Source organism: Agelaius tricolor, unplaced genomic scaffold (assembly GCF_023055355.1).
Source record: "Agelaius tricolor isolate 1412-34295 unplaced genomic scaffold, bAgeTri1.0.p SCAF_11, whole genome shotgun sequence".
Classification (NCBI taxonomy): domain Eukaryota; kingdom Metazoa; phylum Chordata; class Aves; order Passeriformes; family Icteridae; genus Agelaius; species Agelaius tricolor.
Genome location: NW_027269271.1, coordinates 5,403,950 through 5,428,695, shown reverse-complemented (window position 1 = coordinate 5,428,695; position 24,746 = coordinate 5,403,950). Strand labels below are relative to the sequence as shown.

General features: G+C 41.3%; 1 protein-coding gene across 3 annotated transcripts in view; it reads right to left on the bottom strand.

The window, feature by feature from the left end:
* BRINP3 (BMP/retinoic acid inducible neural specific 3) overlaps window positions 1-24,746 on the bottom strand; it is a 206,039-nt gene that overhangs the window by 27,894 nt on the left and 153,399 nt on the right. For all 3 annotated transcript variants that reach the window (XM_071435929.1, XM_071435931.1, XM_071435930.1), the window contains one exon: window positions 11,286-11,508. In XM_071435929.1, the coding sequence (XP_071292030.1) occupies window positions 11,286-11,508 (223 nt within the window). The remainder of the gene's footprint in view (window positions 1-11,285; window positions 11,509-24,746) is intronic.

Here is a 24,746-nt window from a genome sequence, read left to right as displayed (position 1 = left end):
AGAAGACATTGAGTTGGAAGGGATCCAAAGGGATCATGAATCCAGACCCCTGTGCCTGCCCAGACACCCCAACAATCCCAGCCTGTGCATCCCTGGGAGCTTTGTCCAAACCCTCCTGGGGCTCTGGCAGCCTTGGGGCTGTGCCCATTCCCTGGGGAGCCTGGGCAGTGCCCAGCACCCTCTGGGGAAGAACCTTTCCCTGAGATCCAGCCTGACCCTGCCCTGGAACAGCTCCAGCCATTCCCTGGGCCCTGTCCCTGTCCCAGGGAGCAGAGATTGGAGCTGTCCCTCCTGTCCCATTCCCAAGGAAGCTGTAACTGCACTGAGCTCTCCCCTCAGTCTCCTCCTCCCCAGGCTAAGCAGACCAAGTTCTCTCAGCTGCTCCTCACACGGCTTCACCTTGAGGCTCTTCACCATCCTCGTGCCTTCCTTTGGATGCTCTGCAACAACTTTAGATATTCCTTATATTGTGGTGATGCTGAAGAAAAAGCTCATTTTTACTTAGTTTGTACATGTCTCACTTAATAACTCCTAGATGATAAAAGATATGCCCTTATGGTAGATTTTATAACCTCCCTGTTCAAGTATGCTGTTATTATACAGCAAATCTGGACAACACTAAAACTTTCTGGACTTGGGACATCCTGAAGCCCAGGGTGCTCCAAGATCCTCCAGCTGCATTTGCAGAGTACATTGGCGTGCAGAAGGGGCTGGGGTGCTGTCCAGAGAGGCTCATAGCCACCCTGTCACATGCCATGGCTGCAAACACAGATGGTCACCAGGCCAGGGGCAAACAGGAGCTGCCAAGCCCAGGAATGTGTGCCAGCATCTGTCCACATGTCAAGTAATTATTTTAAAGTGTAGACTTCCAAGCCTTGTGAGTCACCGCAGTGCTGGCTCTGATGTTGTCTGTGCAAGTGATTCATGTGGATAGGTGATGAAGATGTCTTTAAATCTGGCCTGAGGAAAAGTCCTTTACAGCAGTTTGGTCACAGTAAAAGCCAAAAGGCCAAAAGCAAGATCTTCAGTACTGTGCACCTACACTGGGTATTAAATGTGCTGCATATTTTATAGCTGAAATTCTTTAGCAGCTTTTTCTTAACCCGTGTTTTTCTTGATTTTTTTTAACACCACATGTCTCTAAAAATAAAATTTTATTTTAAGCACCTTGTGTTTAATTATTTTTTTCAAGTTTTCAGGTTGGTTGGATCAATTGAATTACAAAATTTGCCTGGGGAATAAAAAAAGAGAAGTTTGGACCTTTGGCTTAGAAACAAAGAGATGTTTCGTTAGATGGAAGGGACAGAGGCAATTTGAAGTGGTAGCAAATTAGTGTCAGCAGATCTGAAATAAATGAACATTCTAGAAACTGGTTCATGAGGGAGAAGAGGAAACTGAGCCCAGCTTTCCACTTTCTCAGAACTGGACTGTATAGAGGAAATTCATGTTCAGAGTATGTGATTTCTGTCACTCACAGAACTGAGCCCACAAGGAAGTCACTCTCCTTGAACAGATGATTTCCTTCAGTCATGTTCTGCTGTTGCACCTCTGAATAGTGGCTCCTTTGAAATGTTGCCTGAAAATCCAGCAGTCACAGCTAATGTGTGGACTTGTGATAACAAGTCACATCTGTTATGTCCTTTTAAAGTATGGGCTGTTTGCCATGTGGTCAGTGATTCAGTAATCATATTTTAGTGTTGCAAGTCTCAGAACAAGGTGTAACTCAGCACCCTGCAGTATTCAATCAGTATCATATCATTTATCATATATTCAATGTCATTAAATCATATATCTTCCTGCATTGGTGTAACATGTTTCATGTCAGATGAATCTTACTTTACATTCTGTGGCAAAATGTAAACTATGATTGCCAAAACACTGCTTTTAGGGGACAGTAGCACTGGTAAGTTGTTTGTAGTTGAAAAGGACAAAACATTGGTGTGGAAATGTGATTTCATTGCACATCTTGCACATATGGTGTTTCCAAAGCAGGAATATTCCTGCCCTGTGACATCAATATAAACCCTCTACTCATTTCACTGTCTGCCATGGTGAAATGACTTCATTCTAATGTTGCTATTTATCAAAAATACCAAAAGTGGAGCTGAGGGGCAGCTGGAAAAGTTTTCATGGGTAGCAGGTGGTCAAGAGCAGCTTCTCTGAATGTGCAATAAAGAGCTGCTCCATCAGAACCCCAGATCTCCTTGAGAGGAAAGGTGTTCCAAGGACAGGTGCCCTGTGTGTATACAGCTCCTGAACCATGTGTGAAAACACATCTGTACACAAGAGTTATCTCTGCTTCTCCTTGTTATCACACCTCTTGTTTGCAGGGCTCCAGATCATATTTTCATGTCTGTCACGTTAGTTTTAAATAACTCTAATCCCCAATCCAATTAAAGGTATCACCTCCAAGCAGATCATTTTATTTCCTCTGAGAACAGATGCAGACTTAGTATTCGGGTTAGTAAAGCAGCCACTACCAAACTGACCTTCCTTTTATCTCTCACACTTCATCTCATCACCTTCCTTGTCTGTGGCATGTGACTTTCAGATGTGCACTTGGTGTGTCACATCCAATCTAAATTTCCACTGGACAGGCATTCCTTTACATCAAAATTTGTAAATCCATTTCTGACTCCCATTAAAATTCGTAAAATTGAAACATTGATATTTTTTAATTGTTTTAAAAACATTAAAATTTGTAAATCCATTTTTGACATCCATTTGACTAAAGTGCAATATCTTAATTGAAGCAGATAAAATAAAAATCTTTTCTTCTTTTTTTTTTTTATAAATATGCTAATAATGACAACACATTTTTCTTGGAACCACTTTTGTTTAGAAACATCTCTGTGATCCTTGTCCTCTATTAAAGATGTTCTGAAAGCAGACAAAATACTGTTTATTTAGCACTTCATGTTCAGAAGAATCATTTATGTTAGACCCAGCCCATCTAGAGGAGCTTTTGCTGTGTTACACTGCCTTTCTAAAACATCATTTTTTCTCTACTCACTGCTCACCTGCACTCCAGCAGCCTGCTAAGTGATGGATAATTAGATTTTTTTCCCCTAACATCCAGTGCCACAAATGCTCTTTAAGAAGAAAAGTCTCTGTGTGATGCACAGAGAAACTTTCATATCTTGAACTCTGTGGTTCCAATACTCCTTGGTGGAATATTTTATTCCTTAGCAATGTTGTGCCCATGAATCAATTACACTTATAGCAAAGCAATCTCAAGTAGCTGATAAACAACTTTGGGATGTAAGGAGCTAATCCTGCATTACATCCTGAGGGAATTGGATTAACCTGCACTATCCCCTTTATTTCTTATGTATTTCATTCTGGAGAGTTCTGAAGGAAACAGGTTTCCAGGCCTCAGTGTTCTGATGGACTGTGTTTACAGATGCTGTCAAAAAAAATCATCTATTTTAAGTCTGTTTTTCTGCCTATGGACTGAAGAGAAGACCAAAACAAAAATCCCCTTCACCCAAGTGTTTTTAGAGTACTCAGACCTTGTTGCGCTTCTAGGGCATGTGAATATTTTGCTAAGTGAAATTCAAAAATAAGAGAGAAACAAGAAAATGCAAATTCATGGCTCTTCCTTCATTCATAGCTGAATGTGGTGCATTTTGTGGGAAATTCCAGGAAAAAAAATCCGATTTTAAAAAGCAGAATTCTTTCTGAAACTCTTCTGTTTGATGTAGCCATGCACTGCCTCTAGTGATGAACTCCTTCTAAGCCTACATTAGCTTCAGAGTATGTTTCTTTAAAAAAAATAACTTTCATGGAGATAAGAACATGCTTCAAACATGAGGTTGCTTTCCTTCCAGAAATAGGGGGTTTTATATGTTAAAATATTTTTTAAAGTTATTAAGAAGTTTCATCTGTATTTGTCTTCAGTTTCTCTTACCAGAATAAGATCCTTTTAAAAAGTGGTTGAACTATTGATATAATTATCACCTTCACTTTAAATTATATGGTAATATTAAGCATCCAGTCTTTTCAAAAATTCAAATACTAACATTCTATTCAAAACGCCACGCTTTTATGTGCACATGCCATACCTTGGTGTTCTAAGACTGAAATTCCTATTTACTTGAGATGCTGATAATCTTCATTTGCAGCTTATTGCACCAGGTTTCCATTTAGTTATTATGCAAGGAAGATGCAATTTTTTTCCCACTGACTTATTACTGTATTTACATTACCTCTCTCCTTTTCATATTTCTGTTTATATCTTTATTAAATCACAGATGGTGCTGATTAAATTAGACCTTTAAGTGATGCTTTTTCATTATGAAATTATTTAAAGTGCATACAGATAAGGTTCATACCTACAATAATGTCCTGTACTGAGTGTACTCACTTAAAAGGATGATTAGTGAAGGATCCCATTTGAATGACACAAAAGGAATGAAACCAAGTTATAAACTGGCACTTCTGAAGGAAGAAATGAAAGCTTCCCCTCTCTTCCATCTCTTTCACAAGTGGTTGGATATTAAAGCAAATCAGAGGAAATAATTGCTGTCCTTCTTTAAAAGTGTTTGGGAAAGGGAAGATTCTTCTTCTCCACCCAGACAGTTAATATTTCTTTTAATGCTCCCAAGCACAGAGGTTCCAGTCCTCTCCCTTTGGTTCCATGGTTTGGGTGGATGTGAGTGCCAGCACACCCCTAGCTCTGGTTCACACCTGGGGTTTCACTGGCAGCAATTCAAAGGTAGAATCAGGTCTTCTGTTCCTGGGATTTTCAGTTTCTCAGCACAGTCATTGCCTTTGGAATTAAACCTGACTGCTGTGTCCACCAAAACAGAAAGAAAATCCATTTTCCCTCCCCAGAACACAACTGTATGACCACACCTTTGCTTGCTGTTTCACCTCTTACATGTGAGCTGCAGTGGCCATGTACAGTACAATTGATATTTACTAATTCCCATTTACTAATCCCCTCCACTAATTTTTTTCTTTGACAAATGAAAAGGTTCAAATGAAAAGGTTCAGCCTGAAGGTGATGTTGGAGTGAGAGATGGCTCACAGATGTCACCCTCCAGTGGGGGTTGTGAGCCAGCAGGCTCAGCCTAAGCCTGTGAGGAAACTTGCCCTCAACCAGTGAGTAGGACATCACTTTCTGACCTCATTTGAGGAAGATGTTGCTGGAATCCAGAGCTTGGACTAAATGCCAAGTTTAGTCCTTTTCTCAGGGTGGATGCACTCCACAACAAATCCTCTCCAAAGATTAACCATTGCTCCTCACAGCTCATACCCCTAACCCAGAAATGCACCAGATGAGCTCAGGGCACACACACGTTTTACACCTCAGCTTGATTCCTGCAAACCAAATGTGCTGTGCTCCTTGTGCTGTCCAACCATCCTCCCATCTGTATTTTACACCTCCTGCTGATTCCTGCAAAGCAAAATGCACTGTGCCATCTCCCAGCCACATTCATACAAAGCAAAATGTTCTGTGCCATCTCCCAACCACATCCCTGCAAAGCAAAATGTACTGTGCCATCTCCCAACCACATCCCTGCAAATCAAAATATACTGTGCTATCTCTCAACTGTAGGGGGATGGAATATAAGAAAATAAAGATAGCGTAGAAAGTAACCTTACCCCTAAGGAGTTTCAGCTGGGTCAATTATCAAAGATTAGGAGCAGGCCTGAGTTGAACAGGCCACAGCTATGACCAATGAGAAGAAGATGCTATAAAAGAGTGGGGTGGGTGGGTGAGAAGGGAACTGGAGTCAGTGGCTGCTTTGTGAAGAAAAAAGAGTCAGTGCTCTAAGGAGCTGCCCATGAGAAACACCAAGGAGTATGGAACTTTTGTGATAAGGAGACAACAGCATGGAACCCCTGCAATAACATTACAACACTCAACCCCATTTCTGCAAAGCAAAGTGCACTGTGCCATCTCCCAACCACATTTTCCTGCACAGAGGCTGCAGCAGGAGCTGGCCCTCAGGTAGGATAGCAATTGCTGCACGCAGGGGACTCTGCCCAAGGGAACACAAGAATAGTCCCTGTTTTTAAGGCTGAGGTGTCAGTGCAATGAGAACATACTGGAAATAATCATTTCAGCCTCTTGAGGCAGCAGAGCCTGAAATTCATGGAGGGAGAAGCTCACCTGGTAGTACCACTCTGAGGAACACATTTCTTTTTCAGAGTGTATAGTTTTTAACCTTTTCTCTTTATCTCTTGAAATTGAATGTTTTATTAGCCCATCCTTTACACACAACATGGGTGCAGATTGCCCACACAGAAACTTCTTTGGTTTTGTATTTTAGTTGGTATTTTTTTGCTGAACTCAGACAATCAGGAAATACTCCACTGATTACAGACTGATTGATTAATTGAGGTGAATTTTAAAAGTTACACTCAGCAGTGCCACAATGGAAATCTAAGGGTGTTTGATGTATCTTAGCATGATTTGACTTTCAGGAAAAGGACCAAACATCTTTTTCATGCTGATGAAAGCAAGCTTAAAAGCTGGGCAGAACATCTGGAACATGAAAAGATTTGCAGTGAACAGAATAAAATAAAAGTTGTAATCCTGGGCCCACCCCCACTGTACACAAAAGTCGTACAGTAAATTGTTCTGACCCTGAGTGCAAACTGAAAAAAAAAACTATTTGTACTTTATTCTAGCTGAAGAATATAAACTATGTCCAAAAAGGAGACATGGAGATTTAGTTTCTTTAACCTGCAAGTTAATTGAGTCTTTTTTTTGCTGTGAACAATGACGTTAGAAGAGGATTCAATGGTATTTTGGTTTCAGGATTAGAAAATTAAAATATTAATGTAATTTAGTATTATGATTACTAAGTGGCTTGGTCTTCAGGAAATAGGAAAGAAATTGCAAGCAATTCTGTGTAACTCATTAATTAAGTCCCATTTAAAACAATCAGGCAATGATTTGTTTCATGTTCAGGAAAGAAATCTTGTAGCCAGAGAAAAGAGATGATTTTTTTCAGTAATTAATGATAACCTTGACCGTATGCCGGAGCTCCTTCAGGCGTGACCAAATGATTTCTGGCAGACTGCATAGATAAATCCCTATAAAACTCCAGTCTCAGAGAAAGTTTTCATGAATTACATTAAACTTTGAGGACATACCTCCCAGTTTCATGAAAAACCAACCCTCATTCTCAAGATATCCCTTGAAAAATCCTTTATACATATATTCTATTGATTAGTGAAATTCAGTGTAAAATTAAACATTAGCAGAGCTGGTTTTACTCACTGCCAACACCATGACCTTTATTAAAAGTTGAAGCATTGCCTCTTTAATCTGTATCTGAGAGAATACCTGCCCAAAACTATTAAAAATAGTATTTATATCTCCATTAACTCAAACTAATTTCTCTTTCCAAAATAAAATTCACCCAATAGCAGAGCCCAAACACTAACCTGAAGGAGTTGTTTGGAAAGCCATGGAAAAAATGGCATTTTGTTCCAATTCCCCTTCTTGTTTGTTTGAAGCCTAGACAGTGCATGGCACACAGAGCCATAGACTGGCTTAGGCTGAAAGGGACCTTAAAGATCACAAAGATGTTTTTCTGGCTTTTATTTCTATCTTCTCTTGAACACAAAAAAAAATTGTACTGGGGTTTGGTTCTCTTATTCCCCTCACTGTCTGCTGAAATGTTTGATGTTGCAGCCTGAGCAATGGGTTCCTGTTTCTCCATGGCATTACTCAGGTATTCTTTCTACACTGACATTCACTTACCTGTTGGCAAGAATCAAAAATTCAGTATTTCATCTGGATTAGGTATATTCTCATCACAAGGAATATCTGAAAACTATTCTGTCAAGGTCCTGTTTTCTTTCTCTCTATTGGTCTTTTCACCACTGATATTCTTTTATCCAATACTTTATCTTGATCTATCAGATTTTTTTAAATCAGCTTGGACATTAAACCAGTTTCTTTTGACCTTTTTCCCCTTACTTCTTATTTTAAAGCTCTACTTATCAGCCTTAAAAGCCTGGATGTCAGAAGGCAATTTTCCCAGATAGTCAGATGGAATCCAACCTTTAAAAATTGTCTCTTTTAGCAAATGTATCCCACTGGCAAAGTATTCCCAAGCCTGCTTTAACACTGATATTTGAGTCATCTGTTGCTCATCACTACATCATACGCCCTATCTCCCTCTGTAGTGACAAGAAAAAATTTCAGAGTAGTCACTAAAATGAGACATAATTAACTCAAAAGTAAGTGATGTTATTTCTGAGTTTGAGATGCAGTGCAAAATCAAACTGCTGTGAAAGTTTGGTGCAACTCCCTGTAGAACAGGCAGGCAGATTGCTGGTAACATTTACTGTCACAGAATCATGGAATACCTTCAGGTTGGAGGGGATTTCAAGCATCATTTGGTCCAACATTTTTGGTAAAAGCATGGCCTTGAAAAGATGGTCCAGCACCCTGTCCTGCTGCATCTTAAAATTGTCCAGCGCTGGGGAGCTCCTTGCTTCCCTGGAGAGGTCATTCCAGTGACTGACTGCTCTCAGTGTGAAATATTTTCCTCTTGTGTCCACTCAGAATCTCCCCAGCAGTACCTTGCACCCATTTCCTCTCATCTTTTTCATGTGACTCCTTGCAAAAAGGGAGCCTCCATCTTTGTGTCCCTCTTTAAATATGGAACGTGGAAATAATTATTTTCTCACAGTCTCTTATCCTTTCCTAATGGGGCAGCTTCTTCTTCTAGGATCATCTTTGTGGCCCTTGTCTGGACCTTTCCCTGCCTGTCAACATCTTTTTGGCACAGTGTCACATCTTTATATTGAAAAAGAAATCATGATGTTGCAAGTTCTGCATTGAAATAAAAAAATCCTTTATATGACAAGAAAGCTGTGTTTTGATCAATCCTTGCAATTTTACATATCTCACTTCATCTTTATCACTGCCATTATCTATGGCAACCAAACGTTGCTCCAAAGCCCTACAGAGGATATTTTAGAAGACCCAATTATTTTAAATTATTTGAAATCTATTATATTCAGTTTTGGTGGGGGGAGAAGTGAGTCTGGACTGTTTCTTGTGTTTTAAGAAGCTCTGGGCTCCTGCAGAAGTCGTTCATGGTGAATTATCTCTTTGCAGGTTGCTCATTCAGGTCATGGCCAAGACAAACCCGAGAGGATGCGAGGCTCTGCAGTGATTGCATAACCTCTCTTGGCAGAATGTTTTCTAATCATGAAATGACCCCACGAGTGAATTTTTGGTTTCAACTAACAGATCACAGCACAAAGCACAATATGTAGAAGAAAGGGAGCGTGAAAGCTACAAGCACAGCCTCCTGAAAGAAGCGGGAGGGCCACTGACAGGCAAAGAGGAATTGATGGTGCTTGAGCTTGCAACAGCAGAGTGGAAAGCAGAGGAGTGTAAAGTATCCCTGGCAGTTCTGGAACACTGAACCTAAACTAGATTTCTTTAAAATCAATGGAGAAACGTGCTAAATGCAGGAGTCACTGGACTGTCCCACAATGCTTGTGCTCAGAAGAACAATGTCCTTAAAAGCTCATTCATTTCAGATTTACTGTAGTGTCACTGAACTAATTTCAACAAAGCAATTTTCGACCAGGAATCAAGTATACCCACTTTATGCTAATGTAGATTTGATTAGCTGGCTTTCAGGATCTCTCTCTGTTTCTAGGAAGGACTGAAACTCTTCTATTTTCTTTCCTCAGGCATCCTTTGCAATCTAATTCATATTTGACAAATGAGATGAGAAATCAATTGTGTGTAGTATACATTGTATAATGACCCACAAAGTTCCTAAAACAGTTTTGCCTGCTCCAGAGCAGTTATTCAGGATTCTGTACACAATTCTTTGGCACTGTTACACCTGGCCAAGTGCCATGGAAAACATGGCTCTGTAAAACAGGCAAACCAAATGGGATGATGAATCTGTGCTCATGTCACATCTAAATTGCCTCCTATCCTACATAGTCACAAACAAATCAGGATTTATTTTGACCTTTCCCATTGTATTTAGGAAAACAGGAACAGAGTGATATTGCAAACTGGGACTGTTCAACTCCTACAAACACAAGGACTGTACCCTGTGGCTGTACCATTCCCACATCCACAACCTTGAGGAGATTTTAGTGCCACGTTTGGATTTCTCAGGATTTCATAGAATGTTCCTTACTGTCTCAGGTTTATCTGAGGGTGTGTGCTCTATCCCCATCTGTCAGAGGTGGGGCACTTCTCCTCTGTTCATTGGGCAGTTTTCTTTATCTCTTCCACAGCCAATCCTCCCTCCAGGAGATCTCTGCCGTTCACGGGCCATTAATTATTAATTATCTTCTGTCCATGGCCACTGAGTGTCCCTGCATGGCTGATCCAATCCCAGCATCCCATGGGGAGATGCTCCGCCCAGGGGAGGAGCCAAGCATTCCTACCTGGATCCAATCTGAGCTTTGGGACAGCCCAGCAGCCTTTGCCCAGTGCATTCCCAGAGGAGCAGCTTCTGCTGCCCTGCATTGCCAGAGGGAGCCCAGGCCCATCTGCAGCAGCCCTGGAGCTGCAGAGGAAAACTCCCCCCTTGTGCAGGATCCCTGCTGCAGCAGAGCCACAGCTGGCACTGCAGGAGGGCTGAGCCACCACGGGATGGGACTTGCAATAGATGAGCAATGGGATGATTGACTCTCACAATTAATGGACAAATATCATGTATATAGATTAAGAAAAGTTTGTAGATTTATAGTTATGTTGGTTATCAAGGGACGAGGGGAGTTGGGACATCTGGGAGCGCTGGCTTGTCACTGTGGTGACATCTGACTGCCAAGGAGGATTTGAGGAGGAGATCTCCACCACTGGACAGCAAAGAGGTTGATGGGCAGAACTTTGGGAGGGGTTAAAGGGTTAAAAAGGGTAAAACCTCCATTGTGAGGGGGCTGAGCACATGGCAGGGAGAATCTTCTTCCTCCCAGCACCATAACCTTTTTCCTTTATTCAGTCTTCTGTTGTATTTTTTATAAGGCTTAATAAACCTTCCTCAACTATGAAAAGTGAGTAGCTATTTCTCACAGACTGCTGCCACCACCCTGACCCACAGGCTGTCAGGCCCTATTCTGACTCTACCAGTGGTTGTTTTTTTTTTCTTTGTTTGTACTATTGCATTTGTATTTTTAATTTTCCTACTACAGAACTGTTATTCCCATATTTTTGCCTGAGAGCTTTTTAATTTCAAAATAATAATAATTCAGAGGGAGTGGGTTTATATTTTCCCTTTCAGGGGAGGTTCCTGCCCTCCTTAGCAGTCACCTCTCTTTTCAAACAAGGCCCTTACCTCTGCCTTGGCATGCGGATGAGGGGCTGCTTGTGGCACCTCTTGCTGAGGCTGAAGAGTTTGTGCACCGTTCTCTGGGCCTTGAGGAAGAGTTGCTTCATGCTGCTCTCCAGCTGCTCGTAGCGGCGTTGGAAATTAGAATCCATTGTCCACAAATGCATCACAGCAGATGTGTTCAGGAAATAATTCATGGGCAGCCTCTTCATAAATAATTTGAATTCGTCTGAAAAAAAAAAAAATAATAGTCTTTAATTATGTGGCTATGTTGTTCTTGCAGCAGAAATTAACTTTTAATTTGTTTTTTTCTCAAACCAATTTTCATAAACTCAATCTTTTGACATTTTAAAATTGAGCATTTTAGCTATTTCAAACTAGAAAGGTGACTACATTTTTATTGGTAATATTAGAATAAAGCCAGCAAAATCCAATATTTATATAATTTTAAAATTAATATTAAAGCAAATACAAGCTTTGTCCTTATTTCTCAACCTGGGTAATATGAAGATTAAATAAGAATCAGAGTTTCTTACCTTCAAATCTGGGATCTGAAAGCAAATGTGCATTTAATGATCAATGTTTATTGACTCATTTGAAGAACATCAGAAACTGTCTTAAAAGAAGTATATTCCAATACTTAGGACATGCAAGTAAATGTCATTTTACAGGCCATTGCTCTTATATATATTTGTTATTTCACCCGACACAAGCCATTAAATTAGACTTTCATAACTATTTACAATTAAAATGGAGCCTTTCAAAGCATTTTATGGTACTTCAAAATTTTATGACACTTCAAAAATGTTCCCATAACTTCTTTTTTGTCTCTAAAGTGGTGGAAAGGAGTTCTTCAATCACAAGGTCACATTGTTACTGTAACATGCCATGCTTTGTGACTTGTTCTGGTAGCTCAGTCCACAAAAGATATGTAGACAGAATCTTATTAACAGAGTTTTATGAATTAAGGAGTCTGTTTCCATAAGTGGAATGATGTATAACTTCTGAACCTAAATAAACTACCATTAAAATGGCTCCAAATACTGGGTAAATATGTAAGAGTGAGTGGCACACTTGAATGCACATGTTTATCCTTTTTCTTTCTTGTTTTTGTATATCAGTATGTTTCCCTGCCTGCCCTTCTGCCTGCTGCCATCCTCCCACCCTTCACAATCCTTTATTTCTTTCAGCTTGTTCCTGCAATGAAGTTACTCATCCCACAGTTTGGCTTTCACCCTGCCAGATGCTCCTTTTGGATGGTTTATATTTCAGCAGACTATGTGAAAGCAAAGATCCTGCTGCCTGAAGTACCCTCCCTCCTCAAACAAAAATAATCATAATATTTAACATGGGTGTCATTTTAGGTTGCTCATGGGAGATTGGGGAAAATGTCCACTCACATCAAAGAATACAGCATTAACATCCTTGTTATTAAGTCTTTTGGTTACATTTAATTTAGGTTTTTTAACATTTCTACACAAAGCAGGAAAAATATTCTCTTTTTCATGGATGGAGAAAAAAAAGATCTTTTGTAAATAAGCTGTAGTGACCCTTGAGCACATCCTGAAGGACACAGGGCAGTGATGGAATACAACAGCCCCACTTCAGCAGAGTATTTTCTGTGATGGGTGATGACTCATAACAAAACAAAACACATTGAAAGGTCTTCTTGAAGGTAGAAAATTTAAATCAAGGGGCACATATGATGATTTTATGTTTAACAAAATGTTTTTAATCATTCCTGTGGGAATGTGTTGTTCATTTTGCCCTCATGCCTTTGTCTTGCACAGCCCCTTTGCTGTCCTTAGGGCATGAGGGAAAGGAACTGTTTCTTTATCTTATCAACTATTTGGAGCCTTTTATCTTTTGCTTTTTCCCTTCCTTAATTTCGTCTAGGTTGGTTTTTATCCTCTGTCTGGCAGGAATGTCCATTCCTGGGTGTACAGCTAACAATTTGAATTAATGGGAATATTTAATAAATTCTACATTACCACATGAGTATCTCTGTGAATCTCAGTGTAGTTTTGGGATAGATAGTCATGTTTTCTCCTTCCCAAGTGATAATTATTCCTACCTTAGAATTAGAGAATAATTTGGGTCCGAAGGGACATTTAGTCCAACCCTCACTGCAATGACAGATACCTTCTCTAGATTAGCTTGCTCAGAGCCCAGTTCAACTTTACCAACCTCTGATTCCTTGTTGGAAATGCCATAACTTTCTTTTTTAGTTTTAAGCAACTTTAGTCATGTGTTTTGCCAAGGGGGAGGGGACCTGGGCTCTGTTGTTGTTTTAATCTTTAAACCACCAAGGCTTTGGGTCAGGCTGGGCAGGGACTGATAAGCTTCAACAAACAGAAAGGGACTTTTGGAGGTGTGGGATTTTAAAGTTTACATGCTGGGAATCTAGAAGGTATGGAAGAGGTAATCAGATATTAATTAGACATTAATCTGATGACGATCTCCCTGGGGACAGGCAGACAGTTGGAGACCCCCTCTCTGAGAGAAGAATGCTAAGGGAACCCCAGAGCTGGACCAAATGAGCATGAAAGGCAAAGGGATCAATATCCAGTAGAAGATCACACACTAACTGATGAAAAGAATTGTGCAATGTAGAACCAAATAATGCTTCGTTTTCTACAAGTGTATAGAATGTGCAAAGTCTCCTAATGGACGTGTGTAGTTGGAATGATTTCCAGTGCACATCCTCCTGGCCAGAATAAAGGAATGACTGACTCACTGGCAGCTCAAAGACAGTGCCAGGGAGTTTTGTTCCTTCCTGAGCTCAGTGGCATCCTCACACTGCCCTTCCCAGCCCTCAGTCCCTCCCAGGTCTGCACAGAAGGTGTGCCAGAAGGTTGTGTCTGCCTTGTCCCATTGGCTTGGTAAAGCCTTCCAAGTCTAAACACTTAAAAATATTAAAAATGGTCATTTAAACAAAAAAAAAGTAATAGGAAGTAAGGTTAACTGAGCTGATACAAAGTAAATCCTTTTGCAGCTTGTAAAAACCAGATAAATTCTGCCAGATTTAGAGAAATGAGGATATATATGTATATAAACACATACTCTGGCACATTTGGGGGGAGATGAGATCCCAAAGCCACATTATTGACTACCTACTTAATGCCTAATGTCTCTTTTCCCTTCTGTTCCTCTGAGGCACTGGCAAAGCTCTTTAAAATGGGCTTGATGAAGCCAAAACAAAGGCAACTCCCTGAGGAAACAACAGGCTCAGAAGATGCTTTTCAGCCCTCACATTGCTCTAACCATGTATTTAAGGAATGTTGTCACTTTGCTGTCCTCTGCTCGATGGCACTAATCTCTCCAGCTAACAACTGCTCCATGCAGTGTTTAGAAGTGATAAGGAAGGTTTACACTCCTCAACTTGCAATGCAACAGCATTTCTAATCAGAAAATGGTTTTTTCTCCCTGTAATAAACATCATCTTTGACTACCCTTGTGCCCTGTCTGATCCTGCTAATGAGCTCCATAATGCAGGTGAAGGAGAGACAGAGATAAAATGAGCATGGTTACACAGTGCCTGCTGCATAAAAAAAATAAAAAAATTTAAAAAAAAAAAAGAAGAGAAGATAATGTGCCCATATCTTAAACAGACACATTTCATGATCTGTGAAACTACAACATGAACTCCTAACACTGAGAGATGATTAAACTATTACACTCTAATCAACACACGGTGCCAGCCATTCCTGAGGATTAACAGCCAGTATTACAGTCCCAGGGGCCATAGAAATTGATACTTTAATTCATAAAATCAGGGAATATCCTGAGCTGGGAAGGACCCACATGGATCATTGAGTCCAACCCCTGGCCGTGCACAGGACAACCCAAAAAAACAGACTATGATTCTTGATACCATATAAAATCTGATTACAGCATTTTCTTTTTTATTTTTACGTGGGTAGCACATGCAATATGATTTTATATATTCTTAACTAATTGCAAATAAGGTAAAAAAGGTAAAACATTATATGCAGTGATGGGTCAAGTAAATTCATTTTCTGGCTGGTTGTGTCTCTTTTCACTTCTCCTTTCTGCCAGTAAATCTTCCTTGTGTCAACAGTGCCTGGAGATGGAAATGGCATCCCATATTTCAGTGGGAAAGAATAAATGAGAAATATCATAATGGGAGCAAACATTCCTGCTGAAATCAGGTGAATATCAGACATATTTAGGCTGTGAGAAATACCTAGAGCTGCAGAGATGTAAATTGGATCCTCAGTGTTGGTTGGTGTCAGAGCAGGGCTCAGGGCTGGGTGCAGTGGTTTCCACTCTGCAGGAAAAGCTGGCAAAGGCCAGAAAAATCCAGGAAACCTCACCCAAGGACCTGGCAGTGCTCTGCTACAAGGGAGAAAGGTGCCATGCTTTATGCCTGCTTTATTTTTGAAGGAGTTTTGAATGAGTTAGAGATGGGGCTTCTGAGTTGTTTTTGATGATGCAGTTTATTTTCTTATTTTTTACATTATTAGGAAGGATGAGTTTGGCTCACACCATTATAACATGGTTCAGAAGGTCACAAAACTCCTAGTTACAAGACTTTTTAAGGATTTGTTGACTAATAAAACACTGCTAGCAAAGACATTCATGTTTTTGACCTAATCTTTAAATATTTCCTCTTATGGATTTATGTTACAGTGTAAGCTTTCATAGATAATTATATTATGACACACAAACCTACAGTACTGCATTCTGAACTCCTTGTTTACCTCTGTAACTACTTTTATTTCTATATCTTAAACTCTAAAACTCTAAACTTTCTTTTCTTTAGCTTAACATGTCTCTGCTTTAAACTATAAACCCACATTCTTGCTTCTAGCACCTGAGTTTGGAAGCCTTTCCCAAGGTCTCAGATCAAATCCTGTGTTTAATTCTAAGCTTTGGCTTAGAGGCCCAAAGTTCTGAGAGTTCCTTGCATTTCAGATTCCAGCACCTGCTCTCTGTTGGAAGAGAGCAGGAGCCGTGATATACTGTGAATATTTTGATTTTTCCTGGTATTTTGCTACAAGACTGTCCCACCTACACAGCACACTTCTGATTTTGTTTCAGTGGTTTGTGGAACTTCTCCAGGCTGCCAAAATGTCCTGGGTTTGCTTGTTTTCTAAAATCCCTTGTGGAGGGACCCTTGGAAGTCAATGGATTTAGAACACCAGATTATTAAAGGTGCTGCAGGCTGACATCTGACAGCAATGTCACGCTGGAAATACAAAAATACCAAATTTTACCACTGCACTTTTGTCTTCTACTTCCTTTAGAGCAAACAGAGCAAGTCCAGGACTGAGCTTTGAAACTGTCATTCCTGAAATTTCCTTTTAAATCATACAGGCACTGTTTCCCCAGTCGGTGTAACAGGGATTAGCTCAGGACCAAGGACTTTGGAGCAATTTCCTCCTCACAGCCCAGATTTGCTCTGCTCAAAGGCAGGGAAGAGCCTGAGCCTCTGCAGTCAGGGCAGCAGGAGCAGGGGATCAAAGAGCAGCTCCTTTGAGCTATGGCTTGTGTTTAGGGAGGTCTCAGAGATGTGTTTATAGAACACCAGAACTCCTAAATAAGTAGAAAAATTCAAATTTGACATGGATTTCCATCAAAGGAAAGAGAATACTGGTTGTTTTTTGGGTTTGGGTTTTTTTTTTTTTCCTGCTGGTTCTTATTATGGCTTATTATGGCTTATTATTCTTATTATTCTTATTATGGAAATCAATGACAACATACATGTGACAATAATTGAGGTGGAAACCTACTTAAAATTTTGGACAACAAAAAGCACAGTTTGAAAAGAATCTGCATTTGGTGATATGCTAAGGAAAAAATTGTTTCATAGCCACAAGAAATTTCAGCCACCTTCACTCAGTCTCCTGAAATTTCTGGGGAGATGTCATTCCATCAAGCATTATTCTGTTGTTTAATTTAATGTCATATTTTCTGATGAGCCATTTTATCCCAAGTGAAATAGTATAATCTTATGGAAACAAAACTTTCAGCATTGGAAATTTTTTTGTTGTTATGTCAACTTGATGGTGCTTCAGTAAATATATAATCCTATCTAATTGTGGATTACATCATCTACCCAAAATCAATTTTAATTTTTTTAACACTATTCAGACCCTAAAAAAGCAATTATGTTTTCTGGGCAAAAGCAGCCTGACAATAACTGAAAAAATGTAAGAATCTTTTGTTAACTGAAACATACTATTCACAATTTTATATAGTCTCTATGTATTTTCTAATATTAATAAGGATTTGGGTTTTAGGGGTTTTTTCATTTAACAAAGTTCAGTAAAAATATGCATATAGGAGAAAACCCCTTTTTTGACATTATCTTGTCAAAATCTACCATTAGAGAGCAATTGTAATGGGCTGTTTTGTCATTTCTCTAAATGAGGCTTTAAGGAAACATTTTTCTCCCTTAAAAATCTTTACATCAGTCATTTGTACACACATCCTCTTTTTTAGCCAAGTTCTTTAACTTGCTCTAGAGGTATCAAAATTCTGCCATCAGAGTCTAGAAGTGAGTAATACCTCATGCAAAAACTGTTCTGCTTTGGCTCTGACAAAATGTTACAGTAGGATTAAGGCAAACTAACAAAAACCAAGTTGTTTTTAACATATTGAGGGTGTGATGAGTTTGAACAAGCAATAATATGGACTGATGTGCTGCTCCAAGCCAGAGTGCTCCAGACAGCTTCAAAATTAGCTTTATGTTCTCCCCTGCATTTCATCTTTTCTCACTCTCGTGATGATAATTGCAAATGCTCACTCCTCTGCACAAAGCACTGCTTCTTTTGGAAGCCAGCTCCCTTCTTAAACCAGAATTCTGGGATCAGATGTTTAAGTCAGACTTGTTATTTCCTTGGGCAGTCCAAGGAGAGATGATCCTGTGCTTCAAGCATGTCAACTCTGACATCAGATTAACTTGCTCAGACCTTGGTCCTGTCAGGATTTGGAATCTGCTGCAGTCAAGGCTCAAGTGCCTTCATGGAGAACAAATTTCTCCACATCCCCAGTGTGAATCTCTATCATTTCACTTGATGCCTGCTGTCTCTGCCCTCAGAGCCTGGGTCTTGTTCCCCTCCCAGCACACAAGGTGGCTGCTCTGAGTTCTCTGAGGTCTCCATGCCCAAGGCTGACCAATCTCTCCTCTGTGGGCAGCTTCTCCAGCTCCCACCTCTCTGAGGACATCCCTGACCACACTCCAGCTTCCTGGTGTCTTTCCTGTACTGTGGACTCCAAACTGGGTGCAGCACCTGAACATAGTCCAAAAAGCACTGAGGTTAATCCCCTCCTTGATCTCCTGTCCCTCCTTTGTAGCACCCACAATGTGGCCTTGGTTCTGTTAGGCCTCTTCATCCTCTGCCCCAGGATCCTTCCTGCACCTTCCTGCCCCAGCTGATGGATGCTCTGCCTTCCAGAGCAGGATTTTTCTTTTTGCCTTGTTGAACTTCACCAGGTCCCTGTTGTCCTGATCCACCAGTTGTCCAGGTCCCCCTGTATGACAGCACTGACCCTCAAGATTTCTGTCTCACTCCTTCAAACTGGCAACATCTGCAAACCTGATGAGAGGGCCTGTCCTCTGTGGGCAGCTTCTCCAGCCCCCACCTCTCCAAGGATATCTTTTCTCTACTATGGAGCCCCAAACTGGGTGCAGCACCTAAATGTGGTCCTAAAAGCACAGAAACTAATCCCCTCCTTGAACTCCTGTCCCTCCTCTGTAGCACCCACAATGTGGCCTTGGTTCTGCTAGGCCTCTTCATCCTCTGCCCCAGGAACCTTCCTGCATCTTCCTGCCCCAGCTGATGGATGCTCTGCCTTCCAGAGCAGGATTTTTCTTTTTGCTTTGTTCAACTTCAGCAGGTCCCTGTTGTCCTGATCCACCAGTTGTCCAGGTCCCCCTGTATGACAGCCCTGACCCTCAAGATTTCTGTCACTCCTTCAAACTGGCAACATCTGCAAACCTCATGAGAGGGCCTCTCCTCTGTGGGCAGCTTCTCCAGCCCCCACCACTCTGAGCACATCCCTGACCACACTCCACCTTCCTGATGTCTTTCCTCTACTGTGGAGCCCCAAACTGGGTGCAGCACCTGAATGTGGTTAAAAAAGCACTGAGGCTAATCCCCTCCTTGATCTCTTGGTCCCTCTTTTGTAGCACCCACAATGTGGCCTTGGTTTTGTCAGGCCTCTTCATCCTCTGCCCCAGGAACCTTCCTGCAGGGCTGCTCCTGGCCAGGCAGATCCAGCCCCAGCTGATGGATGCTCTGCCTTCCAGAACAGGATTTTTCTTTTTCTTGTTGAACTTCAGCAGGTCCTTCTTGTCCTGATCCCCAGCTTGTCCAGCCCTGACTTTGAAGATTTCTGTCTCACTCCTTCAAACTGGCAACATCTGCAAACCTCATGAGAGGGCCTCTCCTCTCAGGGCAGCTTCTCCAAGGATATCTTTTCTGTACTATGGAGCCCCAAACTGGGTGCAGCACCTGAATGTGGTCCTAAAAGCACAGAAACTAATCCTCTCCTTGAACTCCTGTCCCTCCTCTGTAGCACCCATAATGTGGCCTTGGTTCTGCTAGGCCTCTTCATCCTCTGCCCCAGGATCCTTCCTGCATCTCCCTGCCCCAGCTGATGGATGCTCTGCCTTCCAGAGCAGGATTTTTCTTTTTGCTTTGTTGAACTTCAGCAGGTCCCTGTTGTCCTGATCCACCAGTTGTCCAGGTCCCCCTGTATGACAGCACTGACCCTCAAGATTTCTGTCTCACTCCTTCAAACTGGCAACATCTGCAAACCTGATGAGAGGGCCTCTCCTCTGTGGGCAGCTTCTCCAGCCCCCACCTCTCTGAGCACATCCCTGACCACACTCCAGCTTCCTGGTGTCTTTCCTCTACTGTGGAGCCCCAAACTGGATGCAGCACCTGAATGAGGTCCAAAAAACACAGAAACTAATCCCCTCCTTGCCTCTCTTCTGTAGCACCCACAATGTGGCCTTGGATTTGTCAGGCCTCTTCATCCTCTGCCCCAGGAACCTTCCTGCAGGGCTGCTCCTGGCCAGGCAGATCCAGCCCCAGCTGATGGATGCTCTGCCTTCCAGAGCAGGATTTTTCTTTTTCTTGTTGAACTTCAGCAGGTCCCTGCTGTCCTGATCCCCAGCTTGTCCAGCCCTGACCTTGAAGATTTCTGCCTCACTCCTTCAAACTGGCAATATCTGCAAACCTGATGAGAGGGCCTCTCCTCTCAGGGCAGCTTCTCCAAGGATATCTTTTCTGTACTATGGAGCCCCAAACTGGGTGCAGCACCTAAATGTGGTCCTAAAAGCACAGAAACTAATCCTCTCCTTGAACTCCTGTCCCTCCTTTGTAGCACCCACAATGTGGCCTTGGTTCTGCTAGGCCTCTTCATCCTCTGCCCCAGGAACCTTCCTGCATCTTCCTGCCCCAGCTGATGGATGCTCTGCCTTCCAGAGCAGGATTTTTCTTTTTGCTTTATTCAACTTCAGCAGGTCCCTGTTGTCCTGATCCCCAGCTTGTCCAGCCCTGACCTTGAAGATTTCTGCCTCACTCCTTCAAACTGGCAACATTTGCAAACCTGATGAGAGGGCCTCTCCTCTGTGGGCAGCTTCTCCAGCCCCCACCTCTCTGAGCACATCCCTGACCACACTCCAGCTTCCTGATCTCTTTCCTGTACTGTGGAGCCCCAGACTGGATGCAGCACCTGAATGTGGTCCAAAAAGCACTGAGGCTAATCCCCTCTTGGCCCCTCTTCTGTAGCACCCACAATGTGGCCTTGGATTTGTCAGGTCACTTCATCCTCTGCCCCAGGAACCTTCCTGCAGGGCTGCTCCTGGCCAGGCAGATCCAGCCCCAGCTGATGGATGCTCTGCCTTCCAGAGCAGGATTTTTCTTTTTCTTGTTGAACTTCAGCAGGTCCCTGTTGTCCTGATCCATCAGCTTGTCCAGCCCTGACCTTGAAGATTTCTGCCTCACTCCTTCAAACTGGCAATATCTGCAAACCTCATGAGAGGGCCTCTCCTCTCAGGGCAGCTTCTCCAAGGATATCTTTTCTGTACTATGGAGCCCCAAACTGGGTGCAGCACCTAAATGTGGTCCTAAAAGCACAGAAACTAATCCCCTCCTTGAACTCCTGTCCCTCCTCTGTAGCACCCACAATGTGGCCTTGGTTCTGCTAGGCCTCTTCATCCTCTGCCCCAGGAACCTTCCTGCATCTTCCTGCCCCAGCTGATGGATGCTCTGCCTTCCAGAGCAGGATTTTTCTTTTTCATGTTGAACTTCACCAGGTCCCTGCTGTCCTGATCCCCAGCTTGTCCAGCCCTGACCCTCAAGATTTCTGTCTCACTCCTTCAAATTGGCAACATCTGCAAACCTGATGAGAGGGCACTTTCTCCAAGTCATTGCTGAAGAAAGTAAAGAGAACAAGTCCTGGGACAGACCCTGGCTGTATTGAACTTGCCACCAGTTTTCAGATAGGATTTGTTCCTTTTCCTCACAGGCCTGAGCCCTGTGTGACTCCTGATGGATGCCAGCTGTGCCATTCCCCCTCTGAGCATCATCCCATCCATGAGATGATATTCCAGAAATATGTGCCTGTAATAATGGCTTTCCAGATTACTACTCAACAGACAAAAATCTACTTAAGGAACTCACAACTTTACATTAAATTAAAAAAAAAAATCAGCTGCAGTTTTAGTTCATTCCTGTGGTGTTTTTCCTTCAAAGTAACCTGTCTCCTTGTCTCTGCTAATCATTTGCCTACACCTGGTTTTAATGGCACTGCAGCCTTCCTTTGGCACAATTCCTTCTCACAGCAAGCCAAAATAAACAGATAATATTGCATAAGGGAAAGCAGTGGCAATCAGAACCAACAAGAATATTCAGACCAGAAACTCTCCTTGAAAAAAAAAAAAAAAACCAAAACTCTTAGGAAATATCTCTAGTAGCTCCAGAAGTTGATTTCCCTACAGAAAAGGTGACACAGAGCAGCAAAGTCAGCCAGCCCCATTGCAGTGCTGATTGTCTGCTGGTGCTGTAAACAAGACTATTATTTAATATAAATACTGGCTGGTTTTTCTCCCAGGTTAGGAGTTGGAAAGGAGACTGCCAGTTCGTCACACACAACAGCCAAGGAAAGCTGCTAAAGCTACTCATGTCACCACCAAGAAGGCTCTTAAGTAGAACTGTGCAAAAAAAAGAAAAGGTAAAAGGATTTTTAGAATTCCAAAGTTTTCTTAAATTTTTATAAATTTTCTAAAATTTTCCAAATGCCTCTAATTCCTCTGAAATCCTGTAAAAGGAATATTGCAAAGTTTTCCTCTTTTGCTTTGCTTTGAATCACCTTGACCTTGATGGAATAGAAATTTTTTTGTTGTTATGCCTACTTCATGTTGTTGTTGTTGTTGTTATTTCAAGTGTTTGTCATTATGTCAAGTTTCATATTATAACATCAAAGTTATGAAGTAAAAAATTTTAAAAATGAATAAACATTTCAAAATGAAGGTTAAGTGCTTTACTGCATTCCTAAAAATATACACTGAAAACAAACAAAAAACCCCAACAAAAACAAACAAAACCCAAACAAATAAACAAAAAACAACCCAACAAAAAACTAAATGAAACAAAAATCCCAAAACCAAACAACAAAAAAGCCCCATAATTTTGCAGTTACTGAAAGATTATTTCTGGTTGGTTTATTCAAAGTAGCTGTCTCTAGATTTTGTAGCATCCTGTCTATAAATCTCTGCTACACTTCAACAGACCTTTCTGTTTAGACTGCAAGCTCTTCAGAGAGGCCTGGTTCTTATTATGTCTTTATAGGGCAGTCAGCATAACAGACCCCAGATTTAATTGTTGCCATTTGTTACAAATAATAAAAATAATTTTGCCTATTGCCCCAGGAAAATGCATCTTTTTTGGAGTCCTCAGTGGGAGCTGCAATTCATGTAAGGGGTGAGAGTTCTGGAAGGAAAGATCTCCTAATTCCCATTTTATGATATATTTTACTGTAGTGTTTGTGCAAACCTGTTGCTGCTCCAATGTGACCACCATGTTATCAATCCTATTCAATAAAAATATTTTTTTTTTTAAATTTTAATCAGGGCAATAAATATGATGGCAAGTCAAATACCATTGTCAGTTGTAAATCAGGACCTGAAAGCACAAAGCTGGAAGTCTGAGAGGATATAAACCATGGGACCCACATTTCAAATGGTGGGATGTGATTGCTGTTCAATAAAGTGCTGTCTCAATATTGTGTAGATGTTATTAAAGAGATTTATAAAAGATAGATGTTTTTTAAAATATCCCACCATGATGCAGAAGCCTGGAGAAAACAAAGTGCTAAAAATGAACATATATTTGTTTTTATGTTGCCATGAATTTTAGTTCTTCATGATGCATTACTCAATTTGTCAAAGAAGTAGCAGCTGTGTTCCAAGAAATATATGTTTGAAAATAATCCAATTCAAAGAAGCAGAAGACTGCAGCTGGAAACAACCTTATTTCTTTAGAGAAGAGACAGTAAATCTGAATTTTCCTTCCCCTTCTCCCTCCAATTTAGGCTAAATCAGCCAGCTCTCCTGATAATTAAAATATTTCCTTCTCCAAATCAAAAGATTTCTCCTTTAAACTTTCTGAAGGACAAAGGGAAGGGAGAAAATGTGAGTTTTCTGCAATACACGGTGTCTGTTTTTCAAGGAGGAAAGGAAGTCCACACTTCCTTTTGGACAGACTATTTGAAGTGAAACAATCCAGCTGCTACAGAAACCTCAGGCAAGCAAATTTGGATAATTCTGGCAGTGGGGTAGATTTGGAGCAGGATGGGGGGAGTGTTTTGGTTGATTTCTTTCTGAAGTGAGGGATGCTGCAAGGACAGCTCCTCTCATCCCTGAACTTTGCAAGAAGGAAAGAACAGGGATAAGTGTCAGTGTGGAGGTGAAATTGGTGGGGAACAGAGATCCTCTGGTCAATCCTTAATATACATAATTCTGAGGAACCTCATGTAAATGTTAAAAGTGATGAGAGGAAATAGCCTCAGGCTGCACCAGGGAAGATTTAGATTGGATATGAAGGGAAATTTCTTCATGGAAAGGGTTGTCAAGTATGGAACAGGCTGCCTAGGGCAGTGGTGGGACTCACCAGTCCTGGAAGTGTTTCTAAAATGTTTGGACAACAAGGGTGGTGGTGCTGGTTGATGGTTGGGCTTGGTCATATTAAAAGTCTTTTCCAACCTTAATGATTCTGTGGTTCTATGATAGGTGTTAGATAATGCATATCTATATGTATATACTCATGTGTTTGTATATTTATACACATATCTAACACCTACCACAGAATCACAGAATACATCAGAACCATATAACATAAAACATATATGTATGTTATGGAGTTAGTGCTAGTAATGTCAGCCTGTTATAGAAACACAAAAACAAAAATCCTCCTCTCACAAGCCTGGAAA